This window comes from Orbicella faveolata, unplaced genomic scaffold (genome assembly GCF_042242905.1).
Source record: "Orbicella faveolata isolate gen_17 unplaced genomic scaffold, um_ofav_v1 contig_12, whole genome shotgun sequence".
Classification (NCBI taxonomy): Eukaryota; Metazoa; Cnidaria; class Anthozoa; order Scleractinia; family Merulinidae; genus Orbicella; species Orbicella faveolata.
Window position 1 is genome coordinate 33129095 of NW_028301539.1, and position 22880 is coordinate 33151974.

The 22880-nt window shown below is 39.1% G+C and overlaps 1 protein-coding gene across 3 annotated transcripts in view; it reads right to left on the reverse strand.

Annotated features, from left to right (window-relative positions):
- The window catches only part of LOC110057823 (intermembrane lipid transfer protein VPS13C-like), a 69233-nt gene that overhangs the window by 8429 nt on the left and 37924 nt on the right, over positions 1-22880 (reverse strand). For 2 of the 3 annotated variants that reach the window (XM_089283374.1, XM_089283372.1), the window contains exons 68-103: positions 22658-22819; positions 21590-21692; positions 21340-21392; positions 20770-20889; positions 20049-20174; positions 19702-19901; positions 18997-19303; positions 18645-18713; positions 18082-18123; positions 16892-17408; positions 16257-16405; positions 15770-15862; positions 15072-15152; positions 14774-14946; positions 14351-14468; positions 13677-13805; positions 12999-13094; positions 12007-12117; positions 11612-11713; positions 11194-11280; positions 10576-10683; positions 9613-9699; positions 9221-9286; positions 8490-8752; positions 7747-7882; positions 5944-6213; positions 5395-5504; positions 4427-4553; positions 3914-4048; positions 3339-3420; positions 2776-2845; positions 2582-2684; positions 1651-1716; positions 1440-1496; positions 342-475; positions 27-108 (exon numbers count right to left, since the gene is read on the reverse strand). In XM_089283374.1, coding sequence (XP_089139500.1) covers positions 27-108; positions 342-475; positions 1440-1496; positions 1651-1716; positions 2582-2684; positions 2776-2845; positions 3339-3420; positions 3914-4048; positions 4427-4553; positions 5395-5504; positions 5944-6213; positions 7747-7882; positions 8490-8752; positions 9221-9286; positions 9613-9699; positions 10576-10683; positions 11194-11280; positions 11612-11713; positions 12007-12117; positions 12999-13094; positions 13677-13805; positions 14351-14468; positions 14774-14946; positions 15072-15152; positions 15770-15862; positions 16257-16405; positions 16892-17408; positions 18082-18123; positions 18645-18713; positions 18997-19303; positions 19702-19901; positions 20049-20174; positions 20770-20889; positions 21340-21392; positions 21590-21692; positions 22658-22819 — 4734 coding nt within the window. The remainder of the gene's footprint in view (positions 1-26; positions 109-341; positions 476-1439; positions 1497-1650; positions 1717-2581; positions 2685-2775; positions 2846-3338; positions 3421-3913; positions 4049-4426; positions 4554-5394; positions 5505-5943; positions 6214-7746; positions 7883-8489; positions 8753-9220; positions 9287-9612; positions 9700-10575; positions 10684-11193; positions 11281-11611; positions 11714-12006; positions 12118-12998; positions 13095-13676; positions 13806-14350; positions 14469-14773; positions 14947-15071; positions 15153-15769; positions 15863-16256; positions 16406-16891; positions 17409-18081; positions 18124-18644; positions 18714-18996; positions 19304-19701; positions 19902-20048; positions 20175-20769; positions 20890-21339; positions 21393-21589; positions 21693-22657; positions 22820-22880) is intronic. The other variant, XM_089283373.1, reaches the window with a different exon arrangement.

Genomic DNA, 22880 nt, shown 5'->3' on the forward strand with positions numbered 1-22880 from the left:
CCATCACCAAATTGTTTTTTTTTTACCTGCATGGTATAATGTCGCCTGATCTGGGCAAGAAGGTTTTCTTGAGTCAAAAATACACTGACACGTTCAAAACATGCCATCCTGCAAGAACATAAGCAATATACCATCAAACCTTCGGAAAGTGAAGAAAAACAGAAACGGCCCTAAGGTGCTAATGCGTAACTAGAAACAAAAAGAGCATCTTGGGCAGACATATATATCTGTGTGTGTGTCGTTGTAAGGAACATGTGCTACTCAAAAGATTCATTTGACGTCAAATCTATCTCCCTAGACAAAAGTACAGAGTACGTCATAAGTTAGTTCAGTGCCCTTACTTTAATTCAACATCGTTGATGTCCGTCAGCGTTGCCCCGATAGAATCAATAAAGAAGTCCAACAAGTCGTGAGCAAAAGCTTGGTCTTCATCGTCTTCGTCAAACGAAGACGCCAGTGAAAAGCTGAGATTGATCTAACGAAGAAATCTCTGGAAGTTAGTAAGTCTAAGGAAATCATCGCTCGTTTAACAGCATAAAGTAGGTTCGCAAACTGAGAACGTGACCAATCAGAATCAAAATTTGTCAGGGGCCTGTTTCTCGAAAGCCCCGGAACCTTTTCGGGTCCGCAAGGCAGTGAGGTGTATACGCCTGAAACTTGTTGTAGGAAGAGAACCTCTAATCATATTAAGAATATGTGAATAAAACAGCTCAGTAGTCATAAGATTTGATATTTTGCTACGGCTTTCCGGGTGCAAGACCTTTCGGGACCTTCGAGAAACGGGCCCCTGGTCTTACAGCCTCAGTCAATTTAGTCAACAATGCCTTTGTCCTTCTTAAATTCGCCACAGATACGGAGTCCAATTTGTAATATTTAATGTTACTAGATGAATAATAGCTTCATGAGACACCAGCTGCAGCTGAATCACACAAGTGGTAAACGACAAACCATTTATTGATGACTTTTCACACATATTTACAACTTCTAATGCGAATATTCCAAACAGAGGTTTTTACTACCTCCTGCGAAGATTAGTTAGGATATCTATTAAGCCTCATTTACTAAAATGGTTTATCCATCCACTTCCATGAACATGAAAAACACCGACGCCACCTTCTTCGGGACGACTACTCTTCTGCAATTCACCCTTAAAGGAGCTCAGTCATGGTTTGCGCATATTGACAAGTTTAGCCTCAATTTTTCAAATTCGTCGTTTGTAATCCGTGTCAATCTTCTCCATCCTTAGCCATCCTTGTTCCTTTATGGTTTATCATTATCTCTTTGGTGTTTTTCTATCTTATCAAACTGTTATTTTCAGGTTTTCTACCATTTAAAGGTAATTTTGTATGTGGCCAAAATAACTCAAAATACCGTGACTGAGCCCCTTTAAGATCACATTTCATGAACGGGAAAGTGCAATACAAATACGAGCAACAAACCTTGAGTGGGGACAAATGAAAGAATTCCAGGAAAACTTTCTGGGTCTCCAACGCAGCCTTCAGTAAGAAAAAAAAAATCATTTGTGAGACAAAATTTCACGATGAATACTACTATTTTGATACTTTACACTGCCGTAAAAGATAGCCATTGCCAGTGCTGTAAAAGAGTGTCTAACAGATAATCAGAAAATGGCAAAAAATAGCTACAAACTTTGACCGCCTCTGTTTCTCTTAATGGTACCGCGACTCTCTTCATGTCTTCTTCAAAATAGGTTTCCTGCCATAAAATGAAATACATTGTTAAAAAATGTTACTCGTTTGTTTATAGTGACCAATGCACTTAACTGCACCTTGCTAGTTCTCAAGCATGCCACTTAAACTGAAATATTCAAATAAACATTACAGGCTTAAAAATCCCAACTGGCGGGAGGCAGACCAATATGGCTGAGGACTTGAAGTACCAACACCAGCTTAATGATCAGAGCGGGACTTGAACCCACGACCTCCGGATTTCAAGTCCGATGCCCTAACCACTCGGCCACGCTGTTTCCTCTATAACCAAACGACAAACAAACACTAATAATAACGCAGTCAAGGAGGAAATGTAGCCCGAAAGAACAAATAAAATAAATTAGTTTGGAACTACTCTATACGAAGGCAAAAGTACTAATTGAAAAATATATGAAAAACAACTTTTTTATTAGACAATAAATAGCCTGCAGTGCAGGCGTTATTTTGGAACAGAACGCTCAATAAACCAGGTTTTCGATGCCGCCATTTTGAATTGTAATTAGATACTTGACCAATAAATGGCTGGGCCAGGATGCGTGGTTGGAGCAAAGGGTAGGCGTGTTTTCCTCCCCCTCCCCCCTTGCCATTTTTTTTCCACTCCACGCCCACTCCCTCGGCAAATTTTCGCACGCCCCAACACTCCACAGGTACCAAATCCAAGATGGGGGCCTGATACAAAAATGTTCACTCGCGCGCCAATAACAAGGCTGGACAATAAAAGTCAAGATTTTCGAATTCTTCAAACAAACGAAAACGACCAACTTGTCAGCTGTTTGTGTATTTGTTCACCGGTACTCTATTTTGCACCACCTCAATTTATTTTAGGTTGAACCATAACCTAATATGATTACCTCTTCCAGAAGTTCTTTCTGTTGGCTGAAAAGGCTGGCCAAGGAAATAATCAATTCTTTGTCAACTTTGACATTCATCTCCTGTACCAGCGCCATGGCATACCTATACGACGGCAAACAAAGTGAAGGCCACAATCCAATTGTAAATGCTGTGTAATTAAAGCTTTTGTCGAAACGTCAAAAGTTAAACTCACTTAATGTGATGCATGCCTTCTCTTGGGACTTGGTGGTAAATCAGTGAGACTTCAATGAAAGGCTTGAACCCTGAAAGAATGCAACAGAATGAGTTTACACCGCGTGAACGTTGGCGACGAGCAGCCACATAATATCCTTAGAGAGTGTCCACTAGTGTACATGTATTTGGGGACTAACGCAGTCGGCCTCGTAATTCCAAATATTACAATGGATTATGTTACATTTTACGAGTCTTCCCATGACTCTATTATTTCAAGGAAAGCAGGAAGTTTCCATTTCTCTTATATAAAAAGGCTTGAAATACTTGTCTGTGTTCCTATACAGTAAATAGAAAATCACACGCATGCTTTGATTGCCTGTTGTGAACGAAAGATGCGGAGAAAATTTCGGATAACTTCAAAGCGTTTGTCGTTTAGTCAGACTTTGTCAACAGGAAGAGTCTGTTTTCAACAGGATGTAATAAAACCTCATAACCACGTTGCATAACCTCAAAGGAACTTCATAACCACTCAGAGTTCGAGCTTTCAAGCGATCACAGTTGTATCAAAAAATCAGCACGTACCAGATCTCTGAATGACGGACACAGGAAGTGGAGAAGGATAAAGGGCAACAGGAAAAACGGTACCAATATGCTGATTATCAATCTGAAAATAAAAACAATAGTCTTGGATGATTTCGGTGACTAGGAACGTTATATCTAAACATGAGAACACTCTGAAGCTTCATTGACAGTAACATTGAAGCCACTTGGGGTTCTGATGATTCGAACGCCCCAAGCACGTAGCCCCAATGAGCCTCAACATTCGATGCTTTTTTTCTTTCCTTTTCATTGACCCACAGCCCACTACGTGACCTACAAGTAACTGTCTAAATGTGTTTTTCTGCAAATACTGTTCAGCAGATTGCTATCCTGAGTTGACAGAGATTGATATAAATAAAAACAAACTTGGTGATCGAATGATAAAACAATTATTGAACTAGGTTATCGCAAAATATCGTTATTTGTCAGTGTCTCCGCAGATCAATTATTTACCTCATATCACGATATTTTGCCCAATCTTGTCCAATAACTGGTAATGATCTCTCGTAGTAACGTGGAACCGTGGTTTGAGCGTAGAGAAAATCAGCCGTCCTTACCTGAATGTGGTGCATTTTACAGTGCAAACTGTGATAATGGTCCGAGCTCGTGTAGTTAAACCACAGAGCAGGTTCAAACAGTCTTCGAATGGCACCTCTATAAGGACGACTCATACTCATTGAGTTAAAGTTAACCTGCACAAAGATCAAAATAACTTTGAGCGATTACACATCTACTGAAAAACAAGAATCTTAGCCAATTCGCTTATCAATATTTGCCAAGCACACCGGAGAGTAACTGGCCAATTTATAGAACATTTTTGGGAAAATGAGTTAATATATGCTTGTCTGGGATTGTAAGAGATTTTAAATGCTAACCCTACAAAAAATATATCATCTCTCAGCGGGGAGTGCAGAAGAAATAAGGAAAAACGTTACGAGACTTCACAACAGTTAAGGCCTAACCGTAGATACCGACGCATCCGTTGCCTTCAAAAACAGTACTTTTATAAATTTTACTATTCCTAAATTGCGATCTTAAGATATTGAACTCAAGTAAAATTACTCTCGCACCTCCTTGTCTTCCAAAGTGACTTCACCAGCATTATTACTCCAGGCATCTTCCAACCAAGTGGACCACTCTAGATTTAGAGTTTTCCATCTTCCAGGCGATCTCTCCACCTGCCACACTGAAGCCGATCTGTGGAACAATTTACAAACACGATATTAAAGGAGCTACGCTATGGTTCGTGAATCTTGAAAAGTTTTTCTAACTTAACAAAATATTATTTTGAGGTTTCCTTCAATTCAGTCAAAGGAGATGACAAAAATGACTCATAACTCGTGACAATGCTACTTTAGCAGCTTTCACCATCAGCATCTATCCTCACAGGGGGGATTTTGCTAATTCACACGAAAAGAAGGCATTCTTACAGGGAATTAAGTTATATTCTGAGTCTTTCGATATCTCTGTTGAAATCAGGAAAAACGTCCCTATTCCTCTTACACACAACATATCAAAATGGCATCAAGAAATACTTTACTACAATTCCATACAGGAAATAGAAAAAGGCATGCGTTTCGGCTTGGTTCAAGAAAGACAAAGTAACGGTCAAAATAATCACGGAGGAAAGTGATACCTTTTAATGTAAATCGAAAAAGGGGAATCAGGTAGTCTTGACGACCACATAGAAATAAAAGTCCTGTCTAAAATGAAGGGAGGTGAAAGAGCCAGTGACGCTGTAGTAACTGATCTGGCAGCTCTCAGAGAGCTCCAAATTAGTAGATAGAGCACTGTAGACAATTGCTAAATGATTGGATAGATGTCAATTCTCCCCATAATGTACGGGACAAGAGACTCGGAAATTAACCTTGGGGATAGCCGTGCGATGGACTAGCATCCCATCCGGGGTGGAGTAGAAATACTCCTAGTCGCTTCATGCTATAGAAACTGGAGATAAGCGTCGGCATAATGGGCCACTTGGCTCGTATCCATAATGTACAGGACATGAGCGTTAAAACCCGTGACTCGGCTCACATACCTTCGCAACTTAATGTACGCTACTTCATCGGGTTTGCTGTTAACCAGAGACAAACCAACTCCATCCAGTGAAATGAACAGCTCCATGTTCACAACTTCATAGTCACAACACTAGAAGTAAATAAACGACAACAAGAAACTCTCAATTACTCGCTTAAACAAAGAGTTGTTATATTCTGTAAACACATACAATAGATTCATTTAAAATAGGTTACCCCAACTTTGGCGAGGCTGCTGTCCGACAATTAACGTTTTACCAAAAAATTATGGTTCACTGGTCAACGAATTACAACCCTAAACTGTAAGAAGTGACTACAGGCGTCAAATGTACGGAAATAGAAGTGCTTCCTCGAGTAATGATTATAACGTTACAACTTAGGAAGGTAATTTCTTCAAGGAATTCCTCAATACAGCATCTTATTAAAACGTCTTTAAGTTTAGTAACCTTTCACCTTGGCGAACTAGCTGTAATCTCCAGGTATTCCGTAACCTAGCTCTATTTGTAAGGTAGCTGAGACATCGCGTCATTTGAACCGAAACCTATACCAACCTTTCGAGCAAGGCATGAAAGATTCTCATCATCAGCAAATATCAGTACTCTCTGAAGGCCATCCATTACAGATACCCAATGGATGGTTTTCTTGACTCTCTGGTACATCGGCCCATCAACGCTGTCCAAGTCATCCACTCTTTCAGGTACCGCGACCGATGATCCACAAAGCAGTCCACAAGTGGCGTCTCTGTCTTCTAATTGCTTCCGGTCATCGTCGACAGGCGGCGTGCTCTCATCTAGTTCCACTCGAATTTCACCGAAATCATCCTGTAATTAGAATGGTTTTGTAATGTCCTCCAAAAAAGCAAAACAATTTTCCTACCAAACACCGCAGACCCGAAAATGGACGAGCCAATTAAAATAGACCTTTCCCGTATTCCAACAAACAATGGAGCCGATTCGAGGTCAGGGTGGACAAAAATACAGCAAGGGTGTGAAAATGCACACCCCAACCTCACTCTGCTGCAATTATTCGAAAGCACTGAAGTGGAATGCGGGAAAGGTTTATTGGAAGTTTAAAAAACATACAAATGGACCACGCGAGGAGCGTCACAATTGGTTTTGGTTTCCCTCCAGATTGTTTCAGAAAAACACAAACAAACACAGAAAACGGTTGCGGTAATAGTCCATTTTACAGTCCCATGCTTAGTCATTTGGCCTTTGAACAGAAGAGAGGCTAGAAGTGACATTGTTACGGTACAAACCTTACCACTTTTTAAATGTAAATTATCCTGTTATCACGTTAACCAATTTCTACATGGAAAGTAATTCTGATGCCAGGACAGGTCAAAAAAAAAAAAAAAAAAAAAAAAATATATATATATATATATATATATATATATATATATATATATATATATATATATATATATATATATATATATATATATATATATATATATCTTGATAATTGCTGCTTAGCCTGCGTAGCTTGGCGGTTTAAGTAATTTTTAAGTAATTTTTTAAGAAATTTGAGCACGAGTGCACAAAGCGGCGAAGCCGCGAGGAACCGCCGGTTTCTCAGTTGTCTCTGTCCCAGGCTCCTTGCGGCTTCGCCGCTCTCGCCGCTTTCTCAGCGCGCTCAAATTGCTTACAAACCGCCAAGCTACGCAGGCTTATTGCTGCTTTCTGACGCACTTTTCAAAAACAAAGAAGTACAACGTATGACCACACGTTCTATTACCGTGATATTTCGAACAAAACAATAACACATTATGGTGGTAACCTGGTGTGCTTGCAACCAAAAAATTCCAAAATACTTAAAATGTAACCTCATCAAACGCATTCTGAAGAGCTATTAAAGAAAAAATAACGACGCAGGGTTGCACAATCCCGGGGAGACCTCCCTATGAATAGGCCGGGGATGATCCTCATCTCGCTTCGGGGTATATATCAAGGATTCTGGTCTTACTTAGGGTGTTGATGACGAAACACCACTATTTTTAGCTGTCAAAGTATCTTTTATAGGGTGCACTCGAGGAAATAATAATAAAAGAAACGCTCTTATTTCCGTTTTTAGGCTCGATTTCCGTCGGTCTTTCGACTCCGGTTTACTTGCACGGGTTCCTTTCCTGAACAGCGGCTGGTAATCGAGCCTGTCCCGTTTTAAGTGCTATCTATTAGGAGTCAAATAAAGTTCGAGCCACGCCCAAATTGGTCAACTTAATGGGTTAAGTTCAAATTTTTCGACGAGCATCCCCGACCTTTTCAAATGAAAGTTCCTCCCCCCCCCCCCCCCCAGGGTGCACAATTTAAATCAACCGAAACACAAAAAAATTAAATGTCTTCCAAATTTTTTACCTTGTCCACTGGGATCTCTACTGGCTTATCTATTGCCATGTATGGTTTCCAGAAGAGTTTTCTGACGCCTCGGGGATCATCCCACGTGTAAAGGATCATTTTCTTGGAATCTAGGAGAGTGACTTGCCCAGAATCCCTGCAAATCATAAGTACCACGAAAAAGCCGATGAGGAAAAAGAAAAAAAAAACTATTTTCATGTTAATTAACCGAAGAAGTGTGAAAATCTGCCCCAAACAAACTGGGAAGGCAATGTTGGACTTATACTACCCTTACAATGCAAAAAAAAAATTCTCGTTGTGTTTTAAATTGTAGATGATATATATCAAAGACGAGAGACCACGTTTTACCACTGACATTTCCAAACACCGAAAAGAAAACTGAAATACGACGGATAGCAGAATATCTGTGACGAACTATGACGTGTTTGGAAATGTGGTTCGACACATCATTTCAATCGAAACTTAAACTACAGAAAATCCATACTACTTAAAAATCTACCCTACTTAAATTCCGATATCCAAACATCGTCAGGATTATGATTTTCTTTGTTTAAACTTCATGAATTGTTAATGCGTTTGAGAGTAATGTCTATTAAATTCATCATTCAGGGTCTTTCATAACGTTGACTGGTTATTCAAACTAATTCTTTAGGATTCAATTACTTTAAGTCACTGATGTTTGGACCTTTGCGACGTTTTATTCGACGCTTTATTCATGCTAGTCACCTTACAGTTTTACTTACTTCTGATGGAACCGGATTGGAATGTTGTCACACAGGTTTTCAATTCTAATCGTTCCAATTCCAGGGGAGAAGTGTGTTACCACTATAGTTGTAACAGAGTCTTCTACTTCGCCATGAACGTCGACCGTGAGGGCCTGGAGCTGAGGAATCCTCAGAACTGTTGTATGCGACGAGTTGAAATTGAACGGTTGCGAGATCACGTTTGACAAGGTTGGCTTCAAAACGATAGAGCTGGACTTGTCTCTTGGCCAAAATGGCTTGCTCTATAGATGAAGCAGTTGAGATATGTTTAATAGGATGTTACTGTTATGCGATTGTTGCTCGGAGTACACTCCCCGCTAGTTCTTTTTACGTAGAATGAAAAAACCTGAAATGTTTGCGTGCCCATCATCTTTTTTAACAGGTCTTCCTCGGAATTTCATTCATTCGTACACTTAGAGTTTTATATATAATAATTATAATAAATATAAGTAAATGAGGGAGAAAATGCACAATTTGAGTCTGGAAACTGAAATAACCCAAAAGTTTTCGAGTCAATCTCCACTTATTATTAATAATGTCTCAATAGATTGTTATGAAAATACAGAACTATGAAGCAGAAAGGAGAAAAATATCACAAGTCATGATGCTTGCGTACCTTTAAAGCACCTTTTAAGATTGTGTCCTAACCATACAATTGAGACTTACTGATTTTATTATTTTCCCATTCAAGTTTATTTAATATTACTCACCTCTCCTGGTTCCACAACAAACCACAGAGCATTTTTGACCTTATTTTCAGTAAACGACACCGAGATCTAGGGGAAAAAAGTATTGCGGCAGATTGTCAGTTAAAAGAAAATGATTTATTACTTCTTAAAGCTACTATAAGGACAAACGTCACTCAAAAAAACAAACAAACAAACAAAAAAACATTCCGACAAAAATAGTGTTCCAAATAAGTAGGGGGTCTCAGGTCAAAAACCCTACCAGGTCAGCTAAAAGACCCGACAATTCAATAGATAATTTAAAATGATTTGCTCGGAGCAGTGGGAATTGAGCCGATGGAATTCCTTGTTGACACTCTGCCTTAAAAAATTGTCTGGAACCCTGAACAAATAAATCAACAGTGAATATTCTGTACCTCTGTATTGTTGATGATGACGTATTTAGGAGTCAACGTCACTATCTTTGTCAAACCTGTTCTTGACATTTCGATTTGCAAAATAAACTGGAAAGGAAAAACAAAAAAGACATCTTGTTATTTCCCATTAGAAATATCGTTTCAGTTGCAGTATGTAAGAGCTTAAGCAAACCACCACCACGACAGCAACGAGAACGTCACCAAACAACAGGTTTAATGGGCAAAACAATAGCTGTGCACGTGCGTTCATGATAAATCTTTGTACATTTCTTTGCCGTCCTCTGCAAAACAACAACGTGAAATGACCAAGTTCTGCGTCGGCTACGGAACGTGGACGACGACGGCTAATTTTTTGTATTCCCATTTAGAATTGAACGCCATCGTTGCATATTTAGCTTAAGCACGTTTTTAGAGCCATTGGCGTACCGAATAGATCTAGACAATCTCGAATTTCCCTTGTAAAATACAAATTCATTTCTTACGAGGCATCGTCCTCGTCGTTGTTCAAGCTCCCTATTCAAATGCAGGACAGGTTGTTCAAATAAGGCAGCTGTTGCAGTCATTTGTCTTTAGTGAGTCTGGAGGCTAATTGAACGGTTAAGTTTTCGAGTCAACCTACAGCCTTGGTATATCTAATTGTAGGACAGCAGAGATGAAGGAAGAATTTACAGTTTATAGTTTAATTTAAGAAATAGAAAACTAATTCGGGTATTGGTCTGAGTATAAATGATGTTTTATCGTTTCATGGAACAGCAAATAAAGTTCTTTGAAATGGGTTGGAAGTTCTTTCCAAACATCTGTTATTTGACCTTACGCGTGGTTTGGGTAGATTTTGTCGCTGTATATCTGGTATTGTAACTGCGTATATCACTGGCATGTTGGAAAAAGTTGTTGAATAGTTTACGAAAGGAAGAAGTAAAACGAAAGGGTTGACATGACCAGTTCTTACAACTATCATCTCACCTCAAACTTTGTGGCCTCGCTTGCTTTACACGTAACTTTTCCAGAATCCCCCACAGCATCCAAAGAAAACTTACTCGACCAAGAATGTCCCAATACTCTGAGTCTGGCCTACAAGAATCAAGAACACCGAAACGAAAAAATAAAAACAGTTTCTAATCGCAAGGGTTTTGACATGAAAATTACGCGTCGTATTTTCAACTTTCTTCTCGATGTTTGGAAACGTGATCAAACACGGTCTTTCCTGTTTGATATTTGACTTCCTCTACCCTTGCTTAAAAGCGCGCGATTTTGGTACAAAGGCAGCCTGTGCAACCCTGTAAGTTGATTTATTGCTAATGAAATTTAATGGTTTGAGTTGTTGGTCGAGCAAACGCTGTTTCTTCACTGGTTAAATTCATCAATCGTGCTTATTTTTAGCTAAACTTTGAAACACTGCTATGTTTATCTACTGCGATTTCCATGAACAATTCTCAGAAGACGCAAATAAATACATGTCTGTCCATTGTAATTACGTCGGCAGGCGGAACAAGTGTCTTATATGGCAAGTCTTCTATCAAGCACTCAGAGAATAGCGCGAATATTAAATTCATACTTTACTGACAAGATTCAAAATCTTACCTTTCTGTAAGACTTTTCAGTGAAATTGAAGAGAAGTGGGTGCTTTTCCACAGCAAATTGCTGATAGACTTGCTTAGTTCTTGAGACCTGTGTTGAAGATCAAAAATTGAAGGTCAAGCGTCTTACTGTCTATTCCAATACAAGCAACAATCAGTCAAGTGGTACTGACCGCTTCGTCCGGAGCAGCTTCCCTTTGATTCGTTAAATTTAAGATTGCTGAGCTCTCAGATTGGCAAAAAAGGCGTCTAAAGTTATGCCCCTTTTCCCGCGATTAGCGGTAGTAACGTGTTTAGTTCGAATTCTTACAAGTTTACTGGGTCATTTCGTTCTTTGTGACTGGCCAGACGTGTTTAACTTGCAAACTGTGACGTAGTTCTTTAGAGGTAGCTATATTACGGGTAGTGTTTAAGTAACTTACCCTGTACTCGACGTGCAATCCAGTTTTGTTGATAAGCCAGTATGGGGAGTAGATAAATAGTTCTCTTGTTCCAGATTGATGCATTGATAATACTCCAAGGGACTAAAATTAAATGTTAATATTTATTTTTGAGTCATTTTCATTTATGTTCGAAGCTAATTGACAGTTGAAAAAAATTTATATGTCTTTGCCACTGCTTATTTACACCAATGAATGGATTGAGGCCCAAACGATTGTCGTAATTAACACGGCTTTTGAAATCTATACCTAAAGTAGTTTTCAACTATGGAAAGAGAGTACTGTGCTTGCTCGTATTTTCAGAAGAGGGCCCTAAAATACCACGGCTCAGTTGCTCCAGCTTTCTTAAGCTCAATAGAAATACGTTCAGAACTTACAAGTTCTTTCGCAGTTTCTTCCTGAGATTGCATTAGCAATTCTTGCGACTTGCCACCTTCTCTCTTCACAGTTAACTGTCCAATCCAGTTGACTTCTTTGTAATCTCTTAGCTACGAAGAGGGGTAGACAAAACCACAGTTCCATTTATAAAACAATGTGTACACTGTAGATTTATTATATGGCTAGCTCGCGAGCGCACAAGACGACCCAAATCCTGTGTTGCGATTGGCCAACCAGGCAAGATGGGGCTATCCTGGCCGCTCGGAATTACCCGCTGTCACGCGAAAAAACTGTTGTTCTTTGTGCCACATACTATACCTTTATCTACCTTTGACCAAGCTTGTTCGGTCAAGACGGCTGGTTATTGGCCTCGTTTTTGCGTGTTTTTGGACCTCGGCTACGTCTCTTTCTAAGAACGCGCAAGAAAAAGAACTTGACCAATATTCAGCCATCCTGACCGAATGCTTGATCAAACCCAACATCTCGACACTAAAATCGTATTCAGAAACGATCACACGAATTAAAGAGGAATTTGCATGGCCTGTTAAGTAAAGCTATCCAGACACCGTATGTATGCTTTGATGTGCTTTAAGGACAGTTGGTTGTGGTTTACTACATCGTTAACGCCTTATGAGCATCACTGTACAATGTACTTTATTACCGAGCCAAATTTCTCGACAGCGAGAGCGAGAGGAACAATGTTCATGTAACTTTCCGAATTTTCGTAAGAAATTTTGAAACCCACCGCTGCGAACTTTCCTCCGCACGTTCGGAAAGCTAAGCGAAATTTCGCGAGAAATCTAAGCAACTACCATTCCGAAAATAACTACCATTCTCGTTTCGATCGAAATTACGTTAATTTTCACCGAAAAACTTAGAAATAATCCAAAAATCGTGAAAATTCGTTTGCATTACTTTTGCACGGTGCAGTAATAGTTGGCCTTAAATGGCAAAGAGTAACTTCTGTTATAATCATGTAACACTGCCGTACCGTTACGTTTATTTCACAGGCGTCTCCTGGACACCCACTGACAAGAGGCACTTTATCTCCAGGAGGAATGACTTTGTCTTCTCCATCTTTTTCCTGCTAACGGATATCAATAGGGTAAGCCTTACAGGCAAATAACTTCAAAACATACCGGATAACCAAATCATTAACAAATGAAGGGGTAACTGTCTTCATTCTGCGTCAGTTAACGAAAGTGAATGACGCAATTCCATTTTTTGGTAGAAAGGCTTTCAATCTGTTTTACTAGTTAAGGACATCAAATAAACTCAAAAACATATATGCAACACTTAAGAGTGAAATGCCAAAACCGCTGCAATTGAAAGCAGCAAATTCAATTTCACTGGAAGAGAGAAAGCAGTTCTCCTTTCCTTTTCTTTAAGGATATGCTCTTTTCAAGAAGGAAACCTCAATTTCTTTGAATTTGCAACTTGACCAAGCTCAAAGTATGTATTTTCTGACCGAGTCTAGGAAATCCAAGTCATATAAAAAAGCCAAGTGGTGGCCATTTTTCGCGCCAAAAGTGTTAGACGTCATGCCTGTTCTTCGTTATCTGAACAGCAAAGAATAGCAACGTCTCTCTTATGATCACCCTTTTAGCACAGAAATTTACTCCTCAGTCAGGTATCAGACACAGCAAAACAACAGATGAAGGTTACTTACCTGGGGTGACAGCACCAGCTCAAAAGGAAGTTTATTGTGCACGACTAGGGGAGGGTACAAACGGATCACGTGATGCGGAGAGTCAACACCGGCTGGCAGTTTGTTCAAGTTGTCTGCCTGACACAGAGCCTACAAACGTAAAACATAAAATGACAAGCTACAATTAAGATCATGCATTTTTCTATGTACTCCCGTTTGACTTGATAAATGGAATGACAGACGGTAAATACGAGACTTGTTTAGCAGAACTTGCTTACGTCAGTATTTACATTTTTCCTCATTAACATGCGACAGAGAAGGCACCATGCTAAATTCGTATTGACTTCAAACATTAAAAGAGCTTGTGAAACTAGGTAATTACTGCTATTTTGGCTCTGTCGGTGTAATATTCGAGAAGAAATTACAAAATTTAACTTCTGGATGGAATAAGCGCTATAATGAGGTCATGCATTTTTTGTAAAATGTTTAGTTTTAAAACCCGCGCTGTACAAAGAGCATTCAACACACTCGGCTCAAATTTCTTATGCCCTTTCAATATTCAGAACTGAGTTTTCGTTGCTTGATCAGAATCTGAATCGCTTCTGTGCTATTGAGGAAAATATTGCAAACAAAGATTCCCTTATATAAACTAGAAAAAAAAAAAGAAAAGAAAGTCTGAGGGATAGTGTAGATACCTTGATATAGAAAGCAGAGGAAGTCTGTGAATCCTTGGATGAAGAACAAACCAGCACACAAGAAGGTTCCTTCTTGGTAAACTTACTCCAAGTTAACGATGAAGATGATATATTATAACTGAAAGAAATATACTCTAAAATTAAATTAAGCAAGCTGAACACCACACTAGAAGCAAACGGTAATGGCAAGAAAGGCATCGGGCTTCCCATCCGTGGCTATGGTAACTTGTTCTACCCATTTTACCGAAGAATATTTTGGCAAACTGCTTGTCACCAGAACGACTAACCTAGAGTTCCTAGTTTACTTTTTCTATCAACAATTTCTTTCGCCTACTGACGAAGTAAAAAAGTTGCCAATGAACCCAGCTTCCTAACTCTTGGTATCTTAGGTAAGTATCCTATCTTGCTGAAGGCCATACTCACTCAGGACCACTGGGTTTCACAAAAAGCTCTTCGCTGTACGTTGCGTACAAAGGGACGTTATGCACACCAGATGGCTCGACAGTAAACAGTTTCACATAAGGCTCCGCTCTCGACTCCGTCGAACCTTGGCGCCGAGCGAAAATGTCAACCGAAACTTGAAGGTGATTTTGGACCTACAAATATAAAACCAAAACATAACGTGATAATATGATGAATCTAAGAGGACTTGAATTGTAAAGGTTATTTATTTAACGTAAGACATTACCAAAAGGCACGAAATATACGGTTGATATCCTACCTGCAATGGTGACCGAATTGTGACTGTCTTGCGACCATTCTTAATTTCTACCTGAACAACAAGGTACCATTTATGATTTGCCTGTGCAAAACACCAAACATTAAAGGCAAAAATTAAATCAATTGTCAATATAAAATTATATTTAATGTAACTCTATGCACAGAGTACCTCACGAGTGACTTTATCGATCTTTCTCGCAAAGGAATCAAAATGATATGGAACAAACCCGCCGTCCGTTTTTCAACTATTTAATAATTTATCAAGTTCAAACAAAAGAAATCATAACCATGATGGCTTTTGAGTATCAGATTTTAATCTTACTCTTTCTTCGTTTTCTCCGCTGTTTTAGATTCAATTGAAGAGATTCACTATATCATGCACTCGAGACCACGTTTTACTAACATTTCCAAGCTGTTTTCTCGGTGTTTGCAAATGTGGTAAACCACGGTCTCTCGAGTTTGATATATTACTTCGCCTCCAGCAATTGCAAGCTTATGTATTTTATTGTTACACAGTTCCTTCAAAATATGCTTTGCAGAATGGCTTCAACTTTTGCTCATAATTGAAGGCCTGCCGTTGTTTCCATCCAAAAAAATACGTCAACTTATATCTTGTATTGATATCTTTCTTTTCATTAGACTCATTTCCTAATAATATGGAATTAACAGAACCATGAATAGCAGGTATCCAGCAATTACCTCTTGAAGCACAGCATCTTTTGGAGAAAGCTTATGTAAATACGATCCAGATCGAGCAATAGAGATGAGAGAGACATTGTAAAATCCATCCACCTATGGGAAAAAGTAATACAAAAGACACATCAAGTCTTCGAAAACCGGTCAAAGGAGCGGCGTCAGTTAAAATAACTCATGACTTCTGAATATTTCAAGTTTGTCTTGTGTACTCGGTCACAAACTTTTCTGTTGTAAGCTTCGATCCCCTGTTTCGTAAGATTTGTTCACACCTTTTTTCTATCTTTCTGATTTTTATTTCTAGGTTCTTGTCACTTTGAGGGTAGTTCTGGATAACTCAAAAAAAAAAAAAAAAAACTAAAATATCAGCGCAGGTTCCCTAAGAGACTACATGTATCTACATAAGTTAAATAACATGTGTAATTCCCCTTGTAGAATTTGGAAACTTTCGATATCATATCGATAGATCCAGTGAGGGAGAAATGGAACTCACAGTCACAGAGATAATGTTGTCATCGTCCACAGCACTATCAGGTCCTGCAGCTTCACTATCTTGTTCGTTGCTCTCTGCAACATGATGTGGTGCAAAAATTCCACCAACTAGGGCACCGATGTTGGCAATGGTATGACCGACCTCAGTTTCTGCAGGTATAAACAAAATACCAAGTTCTTCACCTTCGACGTAGTATCTGAGTATAAGAAACTATAAGCTCAGCTGTTTACTCCATGTTGGACTTAAAGTGTTTGACGCAACTAAAGATTCAGTCTGGATTGTCTAGGGTTGTTCACCATTTACCCAAAAATGCCGGGAATTTGGGTCACAATGTAAATGGTAGGACTGAAAAGTTTGGCTCCACCGACCGGAAAAAACGTCATGAAAGGTAGTCCAAAATTTTTGACCGATATATCCGAGTGGAAAATGCGCTTAACATTTGCATTTCCTCACCGCCATCTTGGAATTATGATCAGGTTGAACTCGTCCTAGTCTCTTTCAGTAAAATCGGGGTCTTTGAGTAAATGATAAATGGCCGAACTGAACTGAACTTACCATCGGGCATTTTTGCTTACCATTTACACAAACTGTTGGAGAACCTCTTTCTGTTTTTTTTGTTTTTGTTTTTGACTCACCAAAAGTAGAACGAGGATCATTTTTTTCTTCATGTTCTTCTGGAGGTGGATGGGCACTTAACATCTCAATATCGTTGTTTGCCTTTATAGCTATGGCTTCATCCTCCGGTATCGACTCTTTGCTTGGACTTGAAGATAGCTTAGGACCTTGTGGTGACCTTGCAGTTTTCCCACCGCACTCTGCGGCTGAATCTGGAGGCAACTTTTTCTTGGGACTGCTTGTCTTCCCTTGCTGTTCGCCAATTTGGAAGGAGACCGGATTCTGCTGGGAACGTTTTCGTTGTCTGATGGCCTCTAGTGATAAAGGTTCAGAAGAAGCTCGTTTCTTTCTTATTTTTTGTAGTTTGTCCCTGAGGTGATTAAAGAGAGGCTCAGACAAGATGCGCTTTAGGTCCCGGTGTTGACATTTGTTGGAGCTATTGGGCAGCTCCATCGCGACATCTGCCAGACTCTGCTGTCTGACAGCTGGCTGTTTTCGAGTTCTCTGACGAACCGATAGTTGATCCGTGTCTGGAACCTGATGAACAGAAAAAAAAAGATGTGACAAAGGAAGATAAATGGACGGAAAATGCACGTCTTCCTCCTTTTGCCAGTGAAACATTACATTACAAGACTTGTGTATTTACAACTGTACAAACTTGAATCTTGTTTTGCGTTTTGCCGGCATGAACTTCGCAGAATGTTACACCATCAACACTGGGGCCTTAGCGGACAAAGAAAAAATTCCTTTATGGAGCTTTTTGGCGTTCTCGAAGAGTATTAGCCGAAGCAATTCCATGCACATGTGAAATGTTCTGTATGAGATTGTCACGTTTCGCATATACACAGAAAACAAGTTGATTAGTTAACCGCTTAGAAACAAGGGTGACACTTAATAGTTTTCAAACTAATGAACTTGTGGCCCTCTTACAAGTAGCTCAGCATAAAAAAAAATTACAAATAAAAATCTTAAAAAATCTTATTAAAAAAGCAAAAACTAGATAAGATTAAGATTTAAAAAGCTAAGGTAAACCAAAACATAAGGTAAGATCATACTACTTAACTTACTCGATCTAAAAAGTATTATCTAAGAATCAAAGGAGTAAAAATTAAATACTTATAGTCGACATGGCTATTATCACAGTCGACATCGGAAAGTCTATCTCCATTGGTTCTATCCGACACACAATATTCAAGAACGGATAACATACCTGATGGTTCGGGCTCACAGTAACTGCTGAATGAATTCCAAGCTACGAAAAAACAAACAAATCTATCCGTGAAATGATTTTAGCAGTACCTTTTGTAGTTTTCAGTGACATATCCTAAAGAATTCCATATATAATCACACCTATTATTTGCACTCTTAGATTTATTTTGTGTTAACTGGTGCACAGGCCAAAAGCTTGGCTTTAAAGCTAACAAAATAAATTCAGTTTATTATTAGTAAATTGCTCAAAGCAATACAAGATAAGAAACGCGACTGCCGTTGCAGCTACCATTGCTGATTTCGTTACCCTCTCCTGTGAGGTGACATTCGTGGTACATATAACGGAAATCCGTGATTTTCATTGGTTTTTTTAATGCGCCTATTAAAATGCAAAGTTTAAACTGAAATAGAACTGATATAGCGTAGATGAACACTTTGCTCTTAAGTTCAACAGCAAAATCTATTACACTAAGCCAAGAAAAACAATAAAATGGAGCATGAAAAAAATTGAAAAAAAATGAGATATGTTAAATCTAACTACGTAGCCCACTTTTCAGATTGTACCTCATTATGAATGACAAATGTTGGTCCTGGAACTGTTCTTAGCTTCTTCCTTCTATCCACTGTCCATAGCTACGAACCACAAACAACAAACAACAAAAATAGCACTGTTTGCCATCGAATGACGATTTCCAACAACAGTTTGTCTAATTCTAATGTTGAAAACACAATCCTGTCCGAAATACTGTTGAACGTTAAGAGAAGAAAAACACTAATTTCAAAATAACGTAAAATTAGAAGTGAAAGTAGCATTAACCCTTACGCGGCTCTTGTTTAATCCTGGTTTAATGCAAGAAGGTACTAGGCAACAAGTAGTAAGGCGTGAACTGGCAACATTCTTTCTTAATGATAGTACCTCACTCAGTTCAGATAAGATCTGTATAGCTCTTGGCGTAACAGTCAGCTGCAAGTCGTCATGTGAATTGATGACCACATAAGTAGCTTGCGACTGTCTGTCTCGATCGGTAGCATCGACTTCATCAGGTGGTACTGCATCTATTGCATCTACAGCGTGGTAGCTCTTGGCATCGCTGGTGGGGTCTGCAAACACCCTTTTCGTGGATTGGACAAAAGTGGCCATGGCTCCTTCATAGTCAAGATCGTCTTCATCATCAGATGTGGCGTCAATTGGATACTGACGACCCTTTGATCTCTTTCCTGACCTGCAATGGCATATCAGTTACTCCAGTAAAAAGTTTTAGCAAGCAAGCGCCCCAAACTGCAAGACAAGTTCCCTTTGCAAATCCGGCAGGAAATACTTGCTTATGAAACGTTTTCCGAAACTGAATGGGAACAACTGCATGGTAATTGACGAATGACCAAATCTCTCGTGATATATCGTTCTTACAAAAAGAAGACAACGTAAAATACAATTATACAATAAAAGAATTGGAAAGTAGATAAATGGCTTTTTACACGACTGCTACGACCTGAAGACAAATGCCAAGAAAACTACCGACTCGTGTGCAACATATACCTGAGAGACATACAATGAGTATTAACACGGATAGAGGAAAATGAAACAATTTAAATTTCCCATATGTCTAAAATGAAACCTTACCATCCTCGCCTACCGGAACACTGCAACGAAGACAGTCGCCGGGGCCGTTTAATGGAAGTTCTTTTCTGTGCTTGAGACCGTAAACCAGAGTCAGTCACATCCGCAGGCTTAGAAGCATCTGTGATGTCTCGCGGAGGACCGTCGCACGATTCCACATCTTTTGGAGAGAAGCTTGATACATACCCTTCTGCCAGAAAGAGCTAAAGAGGAAACATTGACCAATCACAAAGACAAATTTTGGCCGCTTATTTCTGAAAAACGTGGATCGTACAAAATTAATTCTGACTATTACATTTTTCATTATTTTACAAAGAGCAGATGGAAGCAGTGACATCCCAGATTGTTACCTTAACTTGTACTTTCCACATGGTCTTCTCTTCCTCCACGATTACCGGCTCAAGTAACGGTTCCCAAGCGGCCAGACATTCATTGTAGTACGAGACTTGAGCCGCCACATCTCCTTCTACTTTGAGCTAGTTAACAAAAACAATCAAACTCGGAGGTAAGTCATCAACTAGTTGTCTGGAGGCGGCGTGGCCGAGTGTTTAGGACGCCGGGCTTGAAATCCGCTGGTCTTGAGTCCCGAATCTCGGTAGACCCTTGTTCAACTGTTCGGCAAAGAGCCAGCCAACTGGTCTGCCTCCCTTCAATTGGGATTTTTAAGCCTATTACGTTTATTTAAAATATTGTTTTTTCTTTTTTTTTTTTTCAGTTTAACTGGCATGCCTGAGAACTCGCTAAGTGCAGCTAAGCGTATTGACCAATATAAACATTAAATATTTTACCCTTTTTAACATTAGTCAAATATTCTCAAAGATACTTTCATAAAAAATGCATGGCAAACGGAAAGGACGAGTTTGAATCTAAAAACCGTAATAAGCGTTAAAGCCAATGTTCTCATCTAAGCAACTATTTAGTTCAACGTTTTCACTCTAGCAATCAACATTAAGAAATAATATAAAGTCAAATGTCGTTCTTAAATTGTTTTGCTTAATTTATCCTGTTTATTGTTGATCAAAACACGCTTAATCTCTTTAATGAGTTTCATACTTGTATCATAGTATGTACCTGTGCAGTCCAATCACACACTTTGCCGGTCACGAATGAGCGCACCAACAGCAATGGGATATGAGCTCCTTCAATCTCATTCACAAACACCACTTGAACTTCCTTTGTTGTTAAACTCAGCTGATGGTAAAAAATAGTAATTTTTGAATAACTTTCACTCTCGTGTAATTCAGGAATCTCGCTTAGGCAACTAGGACGTTATTATGACAACGTGCTGGAAAATAAATAAATAAATATACATTTATTTTACGCCATTTTCCACTAATTGTCCATGGCGCTTTACAATACTTTAAAATTAAAATCCTAAGTTTAAAATCCTAAAATTAAACTCCTAATCCTTTAAAAACCTAAAATCCTAAATCCTAAAAGTTAAAATTAAAAGTTAAAAAGTAAAAACTGCAAATCAAATGCACGCTTAAAAAGATAAGTCTTAAGATTAGCCTTAAAAAGTGCCTCTGATGATGAAAGTCTGATCTGGAGGGCTAGTTTATTCCAGAGCCTTGGTGCCGCAAGACCAAACATTAGACCAAATTCGAGGTTATATTAAACACTAAATTTAACAAATTTTACCTTATCACCGGTCGATTTCCTTGTCACCAACTTGGGTTTGGAATCTTCAGTTGCTATAAAACGAAATATTGAGTGCGTCAGAGAAAAGTTTGGTTACTTCGTGACAGATGTCATTAGATCGTTAAAAATAAACACTTTTGGTTCACATTAGTATAACGGAGAAAGTGATTTATAATTACAGGGTTAATGCCTGGGTTTTAACCGTACACCCCCTCTCTCCCCCACTAATACCCATATTACTTCCCTTTACCTTTTTTCTTATACCAATACTCGGCCGAGGCTGGTCTGGCATCCCACAAGTCGCCAGGAGAAGCTATAACCTCATGTCCTGTTGTCTGAATACTTTCATCAACCTTTAGAAAGAGTACAAAAATAAATAAGTTGCTCTAGGTGAGTTGAAATGTGACTTCCTCTTTTGAACTCCAAAGAGAACAATTGAGAAAAACGATTAAAATGTTCATAAACTCAGTTGAATGTACAACCGAGAGGTGAAACACGGCATAAAACAAAGCTAAGGAGACATAGAGCGGTTTTCAAATGGGTGTCCTAAAACCAAAACCAAAGTTATCACTCTAGCTAATCACAAAGGACGCAAACAATCCAGTGAGTCAATCAAATCTCGAAGTATGTAGCTGACGCGAAGCAGGCGAAAACGTGTGCGAGTGAGTCACAATTGGTTTTGGGGTTACTTCTGATTGGATGAAAAACAGGCGAGAGTTTTTTAAGCCAATCGCGTAGCGAAGTAAGTGCAAAACCAATTACTTTTCGACACTCAAATTAAATGAAAACCGCTCTATCTTTCACAATACACCTCCACGCGCCAAGGATTATTAACAGATACGGCAAAATGTTGGGGCAATCTGACAAACCACCTAAAGAAAACTGCGATACACTAGAATCCCACTCAGGAGGCGTAGTGTTGAGCTATTTTTTGACAAATTACCCGGAACAACGCTTTGAGTCCCAAGAATAAGTGGTATGAATGACCTGGCCAAGTTTGACAATGCGATGCTTGAATGTTCACATTTGGCTCGATGTACCCTTAGAAGAATTACTTTCCATCATTTTGTTGGAATTTACCACTTTTTAATTACATACATTTCTTGCCAGCAATCAAGTTTGCCACACATTTTGAATGTAAATATCAAAATCAACACAGAACAAATCAAAATCAAGGTAATATAATGTAATGTAATGCGATACGATTCAATGCAATGCAATACAACGCAACGCAACGCAACGCAACGCAACGCAACGCAACGCAACGCAACGCAATGTAATGTTAAGACTTTAAGGTGTCAGTAAGGGACAAACAAACCTTTTGTTGCCCTGTTAAAGCTGCAACAACATTGCTGAGAGTGGTAAGCAGCCCAGGAGAGAATTCGAACACCATCTCTTCCAATGAAATAGTAATGTCCTGACCACCTTCGCTAGAAGCGGGCGTTAAGTACTCGAAAGTCAGCGAACAAGGATTCAAAACCTGTAAGAAAGGTTTACTCATTGGTACATTGCTTAAGTTTTACCTAACCTGAGTATCAGGC